Source organism: Pundamilia nyererei, unplaced genomic scaffold, assembly GCF_000239375.1.
Source record: "Pundamilia nyererei isolate P.nyererei 1_Seehausen unplaced genomic scaffold, PunNye1.0 scaffold00817, whole genome shotgun sequence".
Taxonomy (NCBI): domain Eukaryota; kingdom Metazoa; phylum Chordata; class Actinopteri; order Cichliformes; family Cichlidae; genus Pundamilia; species Pundamilia nyererei.
Window position 1 is genome coordinate 38,140 of NW_005188218.1, and position 11,543 is coordinate 49,682.

At 41.1% G+C, this 11,543-nt stretch overlaps 1 protein-coding gene across 1 annotated transcript in view; it reads right to left on the bottom strand.

Annotated features, from left to right (window-relative positions):
• Positions 1-4,093: 4,093 nt before the first annotated feature.
• Positions 4,094-11,543, bottom strand: part of LOC102208412 (protein NLRC3-like) — a 12,459-nt gene continuing 5,009 nt past the window's right edge. Inside the window, exons 3-6 of the mRNA XM_013908023.1 lie at positions 6,776-8,233; positions 6,650-6,721; positions 4,330-4,461; positions 4,094-4,098 (exon numbers count right to left, since the gene is read on the bottom strand). Of these exons, the coding sequence (XP_013763477.1) occupies positions 4,094-4,098; positions 4,330-4,461; positions 6,650-6,721; positions 6,776-8,233 (1,667 nt within the window). The remainder of the gene's footprint in view (positions 4,099-4,329; positions 4,462-6,649; positions 6,722-6,775; positions 8,234-11,543) is intronic.

Here is an 11,543-nt window from a genome sequence, read left to right on the forward strand (position 1 = left end):
TAAGTGGGTTTAGAGCTCTGGGTAGCTCCCCAACTGGGTCTAGAGAGTATTTTAAATTCAGGGAATTTAAAATAGAAAGTAGCTCGTCCACAGAAGGACTGGTAGCTCCCCTTACGATAAGGGTTCAGATCGCGCGAACAGGTGTGAAATGTGTGTGTTTAGTTAGTTTGTTTGTTTGCTTGTTTTAATAAATTTAAAATCATGCTTTTTATTTGCTTTTCAATTCAATTCAATTCAATTTTATTTATATAGCGCCAAATCACAACATAAGTCGCCTCAAGGCGCTTCATAGGGGTTAGGGTTAGGGACATTTGTTTCTAATGTCTCTGTAAAGCACTTTGAATCACCTTGTTGTTGAATTGTGCTATACAAATAAATTTGCCTTGCCTTGCCTTGCCTTTTATGACACTGGGCAAAGTGTAACTGTGGACAATTCGCCTGTGGGTTAGAGTTTGCCTCCATTTCAGGCAGTGTATCCCATCCAGACCAGCAATGGCATGACACTTTGGCCTGTATGTGATCTTGCTTTATTTTATGTATGGAACATGTAAATTTATACAGAGAAGCCAGAAAGAGGAGCTGCTGAAAGAAACCAGGGGACACAAGTGTGACTGATAAGATTTAAACTGCAGGGCTAAGTACGCCAAGGGAGTCAAGCTGGGTGACTCATCCACACCAGCTCCAGAACCTCATAGGATCAGGGATTAGAAGTTCTTCCACAAAGAGCCAAACGAGATTTCCAGTACATGGGTTTGTAGACAAAACCCATGTAGCTCTGCTATCTGTTTTTTCATCAGTTCAGTCTCTAGTTCAGTCTCCTGTGTTGCTGTCTGCTCAGTCTCTAATTCAGTCTCCTGCTCAGTCGCCCTTAGCTCAGTCTCCTGCTCTGTTGTCTGCAGTTCAGTTACCTGCTCAGGTTGCAGTTCAACCATTAGCTCTGCTTTCTCCTCAGTATGCAGTTCAACCTTCTCCCTAGTGTGCAGCTCAACCATTAGCACAGCCTGCAGTTCAATCAGTAGCTCAGCTATTTACTCAACCGTCAGTTCGGCCATCAGTTCAGCTACCCATACAGCCAGGGGTCCCCATACCTTCTGGCCCTGCATCTGCTGGAGGCTCAGGTTAGCCAAACCAGCACTCCGTGGCTCCCACACCGGCATCTGCCTCATCCACTGGGGCTTCTAGAGAGCCCAGCCAGCATTTCCTTGTGTCCGCTTGGGGTTCTGGAGGGTCCGAGGGGCCCATTCAGCCATCTGCCATCTGGATCATTTCAGCCATCTTTGGTCCCCACTGGAGGGTCCAGTGCATCCATCCAGCCTGCTCTCTAGTGTGTGCAATAGTCATCTGGTTTTGACAGCTCGTTCAAATCACAACCTCTGGGTGCATTTGGGTCCTTTCTTCACCTCCACATGGCTTGCCTCGTCAGCCGTGACAGTGTCAAGTCCGCGTCTTTGTAAATGTTGCATGTTTCATGTTTTATTTTGACAGTTCCAAGTTGGGATATGTTGGGCCACGAAGTCTACACCACCACGTCCTTAAAATTCAGGGAAATGAAGGACGCATTTGAGGGCCGCATTTCGAGCAGCCTTTGAATTGGGACAGCCTTCGTCGCGTCGCTGTGACGTAATCGGCCTTAAAATGCGGCCTTTAAGGCTGCAGACCCTGAATTGGGATACAGCCTGGGTCTCAATATTTGCCATTGGTTCCAGCTGTGTTTCGCTCCTGTATCCCATTCCCTCATTATCCTCTGTGCATTTAAGCCCTATGGGCCCCTAGTCACATCTTTGCACATTGCTGTGCGTTTTTCCCAGGCTTCTGGTTTCTACTTTCCTACGTTCTTAACTTCCCAGTTTTTTTAGATTTGTTTTCTTATTCCCGGTTTTGTATTATTTAAATTTTGATAGAGCATTAAAGCTGCCTCCGTGAGTTCACTCCTGCTCCAGCCTGCCACAGCGCTCTATATCACAACTAAGAGTCACCTCTGTTGCGGAGGATAAATTCTTCTGTGTTATCAGCCTCAGGAAGCAAAAGTTAAGGGCATCTCAGATTAAAGCCCAGATAAATGCCACACAGAGTTCCAGTAGCAGACATTTCTCTACATCCACTCTTCAGAGGAGACTGTGCTAATCAGGCCTTTATGGATCCTGCAGTGATATCCTATCCCATCCAGTTTGCGTTTAGTTGGACCATCATTTATTTTTCAACAGGACAATGACCCCAAACACACATCCAGGCTGTGTAAAGGGCAATATGACCAAGAAGGAGAGCAATACCTATCCATCGAAATCTTGAGGGGGGGTGTCAACGTAATTGCACATGAGAACAAAGTGGCAGGAGTGAGCAGCAGTTCAAGTTCATGTGCAGTACAAGATTAAAAGTGGCAGTCAGTATAGTATTGCACAGAGTATGAGTTTTTGTGAATATTGATAAAAGTGAAGTGAACAGTGCAGATTGTAGAGTGTACTTGAGCAACTGTAAGACAGTATCTGTTTGCATCCTGTGAAGTGAGGTGTGTTTTCAGGTGTTGAGGTGTCGAATGGCTCGATGGTAAAAACAGTTTTTAAGTCTTGTAGTCCAAGCAGACAGGCGCCTGTAACATCTGCCAGATGGTAACATGGAAAACAGCTGGCGTGCTGGGTGGCTGTGGTCCTTGATGATGCTGTGTGCTTTACAGAGGCACCGCTGAAGATAAATGCCCTGAATGGCAGGAAGCCTCATGCCAGTGATGTTCTCTGCTGCCTTCACCACGTTCTGTAGTGATTTCTGGCTGCTGGCAGAGCAACTCCCATACCAAACTGCGATGCAGCTCGTCAGCAAGCTCTCAATTGCACACCTGTACTTCCTGAGGAGGCTGAGGAAGTTTGGCATGAATGCCAACATGATCTCAAACTTCTACAGGTGTTACAGTTGCTGGCGAGCTTTTCAGATTACAGTGTCTGTGTGAAGGTTCCAGGAGAGATCCTCAGTGATGTTGACTCCAAGGAATCTGAAGTTGCTTACCCTTTCGACCTTGACAACGTTGATGTGGATGGGCCAGTGTTCCCCGACTGGTGATTTCCGGTAGTCCACTATCATTTCCCTTGTTTTGCTGACATTGAGAGACAGGTTATTATCCAGACATCACTTGTACAGTGCCATCACCTACTCTCAATAGTGCAGTCTCATCATTGTTCATGATGAGGCCTATGATGGTTGTGTCATACACAAACTTGATTATGGTGTTGGACCTATGTTTAGCGACACAGTCGTGTGTGAACAAGGAATATAGCAGGGGCTCAGCACACATCACTGTGATGTTCGTGTATTTAAGATGAGTGGAGAAGAATTGTGACTACCTCATGAAGCCAAGAGTGTGCAAAGCAGTAATTAAAGTAATTCAAGCTATAAAACATATTTTGAGTTATTTCACACTTTTTTTTAAAAAACTATGTGATTCCCTATGTGTTCATTGAGAATAATCTACAATGTAAATAGTAATGAAAGTAAAGAAAAACCATTAAACGAGAATTTGTGTCCAAACCTTTGACTGGCAGTGTATATTTTGTATAAAGCTTTTCTGTTTACACAATAATATAATTAAGATTAAAATATATATCAGTGGAAAAGTTTTAATCCTGACCTGAGAGTTTCCAGTGTACAGTGAGGACTCTGCAGTGAAACAGACAGACACTTCACTCCTGAATCCTGCAGGCTATTGTTATTAAGGTCAAGTTCTTTCAGACTAGAGGACTGAGAGCTGAGAGCTGAGGACAGAGCTTCACAGCTTCTCTCTGAGAGGTTACAATGACTCAGCCTGGGGAAAAAATAAAAGCAAACAATAAAGAAATACTGGTGTTCAAATGCCTTACTAAGATGTAACAACACATGAATGACATCAGATTTTTTGGTTGTTATTTGTCAACTGATGTAAAATAAAATATCATTTGATCTGACCTCAGCATGTTCAGTGTACATTGTGGACTTTCCAGTCCAGAAGACAGAAGTTTCACTTCTGAATCCCAAATGTTGTTGCAGCTCAGGTCCAGCTCTCTCAGACGAGAGGAGCAGAGAACTGAGGACAGAGCTTCAAAACTTTTCACTGAGAGGTTACATTGACTCAGTCTGAAAAATAAGACAAACATTAAAACCAATGCTTGTGTAAAAGTGTGATCAGGAGTCATTAAGTTTGATAACATCCAATACAATTTTTTCAGGAACCCATAATTCCTTAGTAATATATAACAATACATGAATTAAATTCACTTGTTTTGGCTAAAATATTTAATTGGTTAATTTTGTCAACTGATGAAAAATAAAATATCATTTGAACTGACCTCAGTGTGTTCAGTTTACATTGTGGATTCTTCAGTCCAGAAGATAGAAACTCCAGTTCTGAATTCTCCAGGCTGTTGTAGCTCAGGTCCAGCTCTATCATGCTAGAACACTGGGAGCCAAGAACTGACGACAGAGCTTTATAGACTCTCTCTGAGAGGTTACAGTGAGTCAGCCTGAAAACAACGAACAATAAGCAATATTTGTTATAAAAATTATATCAGTTCACATATTATAATCAGTCAAAGAAAAATGCCAGTGAGCAATAAAATTCATGGTTAATCAATAAGCTAAACATCTAAAACTAAAAACACTGTGTGTTCAGGATGGACAGGGAGTCCAGCAAGTGTAGATTCAGTCTAGATTATAGAAAGTTATTCTTATTGTTACAGACTGACATGAATCTGTTTAACTTCCAATTAAGCGCGAAGAAGGAAGCATCAGTAGTAATAAGAAACCTTGATTTACATACTCGTTCAAGCTAAACATTTCTTTTTTTTCCCTCTGTGCTTTAAGAAATGCAAAAATACAAAATACTCACTGTACATGTGGTCTGTATTGCTTGGAACTAAGGTGGAGTAAACAACATCATAGCTTTACATAATTTGCTTTATGGCTGGATTGATTTAAAACTCCAAAAGGTTGTGAGTCTACCAGACTTACAAGTATTGCTTAAGTGGGGGGAAAAAAAAGGCATGAACACTGCCAGGACTCAGAAAAGCTTCAGTCTATTTACACCTACAAGCCAGTGGACACTCAATGATGAGGATGTACACATCAAGGACACGGAGGAACACTGTATCATGGTCCTGAGTCCATGAACTCAGTGATTTTGGTTTTGTATATTATTATTATTATTATTATTATTATCATCATTATTATTATTATGGTTTCGTGAACTGGCATTCTGACTTTTGTTTTTTGCTCCCTCTGTTGGTCGCTGATGTTAGTGTTTCCCCTGTCTCATAAGATCCAGCTGTTACCCCCACCTGTGTGTAATTTCCCTATTTTCCTCAGTGTGTACTTAGGTTGTGTGAACTCGTGTGCTGATTGCTGGTCTGTCTGTAAATCTACCGTGTGTTCTCCCTGACGTCATCCTTCATGTACCTTCGCTCTCCATCCTTCGTGTTCAGGTTTGCTTTTTAGTTGTTTAGTTTCTCCCAGTTCAGGTTACTTTTGGTTCCATTTTGCCATCTTCGCATTGTGTTTTGTTTTGCAATAAACCTCCCTGGCATATCAGCAAGTGCCTGCATTTGGGTCCTCATTTATTCCTCCACACGGCTCACTCTGTTAACCGTGACACACTGGTTTGAGCACGGAGTCAAGGAGGCCATTTGCATGAAAAGGGAAAGACCAAATCTGAATCGAGGAAGGGCCTAACAGTACATCTGTCACCATCTTACAATGCTGTGATTGCAGCAGTTCTCCATCTCTATATAAATGGAACCAATTGCCATAGATCAATGCTCATGACAACTTGCATATTAACAATCATGCAACTGACTTCACAGCCATTAAGTGTGCTAGTTTAAGTCACTATGGAAAGGTACTATTTATAAGGTTGGCGAAACCTGCAGTCAGCCAAGACTGAAGAAGTCACTTGGATGTCAAAACATTTCTCCCGCTGAAAATCCTACGTCCAGATGAACAGAATAAACTTTCTGAGGTTTCTTTACCTGAATGAATGAGCATGCCTCAAGATAGATAAACACTGACTGAGGAAGGATCTACTGTACAGACAAACAAACAAACAAACAAACCCTTCAGCTCTGTGTTATTCACAACTTTTTGTTGGGAAGATGAAAAGATAGGTGAGTGAGAACTGACAATGACAGAAAGTTTTCTTTTGTTGTTTTTTTTTTGTTTGGGTTCTATTTTTTACAGTGAATTTGATAATAGTACATTATTAAGCCATGAAAAATGTTACAGTTGAAGAAGAAAATTCCCCTACTTAGAGATGCAAGTTCTTCCAATAATAGAACACAAAGTCATCATCAATTACTGACTTCTGATCAAAAACATCACTGACTATGCATTATGTCCAAATAAAGGTATGATCACATATTTACTCACAGAGCTTTGTTGGAGGCTTCGACCACTGGCAGCAGCCTCAGAAGAGCCTCCTCTGAAGCAGAGTATTTCTTCAGGTCAAACACATCCAGATCTTTTTCTGATGACAGTAAGATGAAGACCAGAGCTGACCACTGAGCAGGAGACAGTTTATCTCTGGAGAGACGTCCTGATCTCAGGGACTGTTGGATCTCCTCCACTAGAGAACCATCATTCAGTTCATTCAGACAGTGAAAAAGATTGATTATTTTCTCTGCAGGCAGACTCTCACTGAGCTTCTTCTTGATGTACTGGACGGTTCCCTGATTGGTCTGTGAGCTACTTCCTGTCTGTGTCAGCAGACCTCGTAGGAGAGTCTGATTGGTCTGTGAGCTACTTCCTGTCTGTGTCAGCAGACCTCGTAGGAGAGTCTGATTGGTCTGCAGTGAAAGACCCAGGAGGAAGCGGAGGAACAAGTCCAGGTGTCCATTTGGACTCTGTAAGGCCTTGTCCACAGCACTCTTTTGGAGAGTTTGAAGATTTGATTTGTTAAATAATTTAGACCACATAGAGGTTGTTTGTTGCTCTTCCATCAGATTGAGTCCAGAGTTGATGAAGGTCAGATGGACATGAAGAGCAGCCAGAAACTCCTGAACAGTCAGATGTATGAAGCAGAACACCTTGTCCTGGTACAGTCCTCTCTCCTCTTTAAAGATCTGTGTGAACACTCCTGAGTACACTGAGGCTGCTCTGATATCGATGCCACACTCTGTCAGGTCTGATTCATAGAAGATCAGGTTTCCTTTCTGCAGCTGATCAAAAGCCAATTTTCCCAGAGACTCAATCACCTTCCTGTTCTCTGGACTCCAGTGTGGATCTGTCTCATCTCCTCCATCATACTTGACCTTCTTCACTTTGGCCTGAACCACCAGGAAGTGGATGTATATCTCAGTCAGGGTCTTGGGCAGCTCTCCTCCCTCTCTGGTTTTCAGTACATTCTCCAGAACTGTAGCAGTGATCCAGCAGAAGACTGGGATGTGGCACATGATGTGGAGGGTTCGTGATGTCTTGATGTGGGAGATGATCCTGCTGGCCTGCTCCTCATCTCTGAATCTCTTCCTGAAGTACTCCTCCTTCTGTGGGTCAGTGAACCCTCTGACCTCTGTCACCATGTCAACATAGTCATGAGGGATCTGATTGGCTGCTGCAGGACGTGTGGTTATCCAGAGGTGAGCAGAGGGAAGCAGTTTCCCCCTGATGAGGTTTATCAGCAGCACATCCACTGAGGTGGACTTTCTAGGGTCAGTTAGGATTGTAGTCTTGTGGAAGTTCAGAGGAAGTCGACACTCATCCAGACCATCAAAGATGAACACAACCCGGAAGTCTTCAAGGCTGCAGATTCCTGCTTCTTCAATTTCAGTAAAGAAGTGATGAACAAGTCCCACCAAGCTGAACTTTTCCTCATTCAGCACATTCAGCTCTCTGAAAGTGAATGGAAATATGAACTGGATGTCCTGGTTGGCTTTGTCTTCAGCCCAGTCCAGGCTGTATTTCTGTGTTATGACTGTTTTCCCAATGCCAGCCACTCCCTTTGTCAGCACTGTTCTGATTTGGTCATCTCTTTCAGGTGAGGCTTTAAAGAGGTCTTCTTGTCTGATTGTTATTTCTGGTCTGTCTGGTTTCCTGGATGCTGTTTCAATCTGTCTGACCTCATGTTCATCATTGACCTCTGCAGTCCCTCCCTCTGTGATGTAGAGCTCTGTGTAGATCTGATTGAGAAGGTTTTTGCTTAATGTTACAGAGATCCCTTCGACCACACGCTCATACTTCTTCTTCAGATGAGACTTGAATTTAGACTGACATGGCTGCAGAGTCTCTGAATGAAAAAAAAAAGAAAGAACAGAAATTAAAATAAGAAGAAAAAAGTGGCAAAAATCAGGAAACATACCTTTCCTACAGATCTTTATCTGATGAAGTTGTTTATGTTATATTAAAACACAATTAAATGTACTTTTTTTTCTAATATTCTTGTCAGTTTAAAAGAAAAATCCAGTCAAAAGTTCAAAACCTTGACTTAAGTGACACCATGTTAGCAGGCCAAAAATAACACTGCATTGACTAATGAAAAACTTAGAAATGTCATAGTTTAACATTGAATGTTTCTGGTTCACTTGATCCAGCCCCAACTGATGAAATTTGTCAAGTAAGCACTTACAGTGCAAATATTACATTTCTGAAATAAAAAGGAAGTTTTAAAATCAGCCTATAAATACTTAGAAATCACTGAAGTTAATTTAAATGTCTTTGGGTTACTGTGTAGATTCAGAACCACAAGTTTGTGTGTGTTATGTAAGTGAGATGTTCATATGACATGAAACTTTTACAGTATCATAAGACAAAAATAAATTTTGTTTGTATTGTTTTCATATAGGTACCCTAGGGGGTAGGGTACCACACCTGAGGAGCTAACTTAGCCTTAGCTCCTCAGGGTATGTTAAGGATGTTTTTAGGTTCTAATATTATATGACATCATTCAAATAGAAATAAAGTACATAAACGTCCTAAGTATTTACAGGTATTTCGTCAGCTGGATGTAAACATTTTTTTCCAAAATAACTATGGATGACATGGTTAAATTACAAGCTAGTTATTTTACAGTAATAATAAGAATAAGAATAAGAATTTTAAAAATGCATGAATAATTCAATTATTATAACTGTAGAGATATCACACTGGAGAACATGAGTCCATAATGAATTACAATGTTAATAAACTGGCAAGTGTGTTAAGAACTTCATTGATAACAGTTCTATGAATAAAATTTAATACATGTATTTTCAAAAATATTGACATACATGTAACAGTTTGCTAATTAAATAAAATTGTTTAAACATGAAAATGAGTTAAAACAAAAAAAAAAAACCTTTGTTTTACAGATATGTGGTCTCACCTTTCTTTGTAGATGAGGAGTGATGCAGTTGAGAGGAGAGAACTGGATCTATAATCCGAAGATGGTTGATAGTTATCCTGCAGGCTTTGTTTCCTTTTTTTTTCACTGTGTCAATAAGGCAGCGAGCCTTATTTGCTCTGGTTTGGTTTTCTTCTAATATCGATTCTTTCTCCAGATCATCCAAAACACCATCACTTACAAGGGCTTCAAGGAGCTGTGTAAAGATTTCTATTGACACCCTCCTCACAAATTCTGTCCGTAACATGGCAAGCTCCTCTAATAGATGAAGAAATGAACATGAATGTGTCACTTAGTGTCACAGTCAGGCTGCGAAGCTGACTGTATAAATGTGAGGAGTGGACCCAAAATGCAGACACATAGAACAAAACGTGAATGTTAACAAGAAGTGAGCCATTTAATATGGCTGATGGAAAAATACTAAGGCAAACAAAGATGAGACTAAACAAACAACCTAAACTGGGGAAACTAAAAATAAACATGAAAAATCCTAAACATGAAAGTTGGCATTGATACAAAGTTACCTGGAACATTAAACGTGGAACATGGAAACCTAGGAGCATGGCATGGAAAAGAACAGACGACCTGACAAGGAATGACTGACAACACAGGACTAAATCACACAGGAGGATAATGAGGGAAGTGGGAACACATGGGGAAACAGCTGACACACATGCACATAACGACATCACAGGGGAAACGTAAAACTAAACACATTGAACACAGGAACACAGGACCTCTTCAAACTTAAACAGGAAACATAATGAAATGCAAACATGACAACATGAACTTGAGAATTAAAAAGACATGCATACATGAAACATATAAAGGACAAGGAAGACTTAACACAGGGGTTGAAAACACAAGGGGAAACTAATAAACAAATGAACTTAGAAAACCCAATGAACTTAAACATAAACCATAGATATCAAAATAAAGTAAAACTTAAAACGCTGGGTCAACAGACCCAGGAACGTGACACTTAGTAAACTTAACTCTGTTTGAAAGATGTGCAAATAGATTACAATTCAGTTTTTTATGTGAGTGAATTCTGATAAAATTATATTTATGAATATAAAGATTCCACCCCTCCTGTGTGTAACTGATTAGTATGATTTCTGATTCCGATGCCAAGCAGGGCTTCCACATGGGCTTTCTTCCCTGAGCCAAAATGCTGAAGATGGGTTGTGAATTGAGGTTTGCAGCATGACAGTGACCCCCATAAATACCTCTGAGGCAGCAAAGTAGAAATAAATATTAGGCACATTGAGGTCATCAAGTACCCTAGCCAGTCTGCAAACCTCAGTCCTATATGTCTGTGAAGGTTCTCAGACGTCCAGGTTATCGTAGTCTAAACTTGGAAAGACTTCTTTAAGTTTTTTTTAAAGTTTTAAGAAACTTAAAGAAGCCCAGATGCTTTTCCTTCCAAGCTCCTCATACTCAGTCCTGTAGAAAGTCTGTGGATTCAGCTGAAACTTCAAGTTCCTAAGTGGCAGGCAAAGGTAACGAGGAGTGGGCCAAAATCTCTCCTGAGATGTGTGCAAACCTCCAAACAACTATGCTTGCCAAAAAAATAGGTTCTGCACCAAGTACTCCACTAAGTCATGTTTTGCAGGTACCCCAGGATTCTTAGCTGGTGGCACAGCAGACTCCAAGAAGGAAATAAACAGAAGTTCATCCAATTGATCATATGATCAACTAATCAATCACTCACTGGGTTATGTTTCTTTATCTTTCACTTTCTGCCTATTGCATACAACTGTGCAATGGAAACCTCTCAGACAGGCTGACCGAAGCTGACCCATAACATGACTCATCGACCCAGAGACAGTAACCTACAGTCTACTGTAGGAGGCTTAAACCTACCAATTAGAAACAGCTACAGTGCTTTTAAAAATGTGCTAAATTGTATTAGCACTTAGCTGTATCTGACTAGACTCATTTAACCATCAGTTAGATGAACAGTTCACTACAGCCACAGTTTTGATTCAGATGCTTATTATGACATTAGACCTTTTTTTTATTAACTTCCCTGACTTCAACTCCATCCATCCATCCATCTTCTTCCGCTTTATCTGGGGCCGGGTCACAGGGGCAGCAGCCTAAGCAGAGAAGCCCAGACCTCCCTCTCCCCAGCCACCTCCTCTAGCTTATCCAGGGGAACACCAAGGCGTTCCCAGGCCAGCCGAGAGATATAATCTCTCCAGCGTGTCCTGGG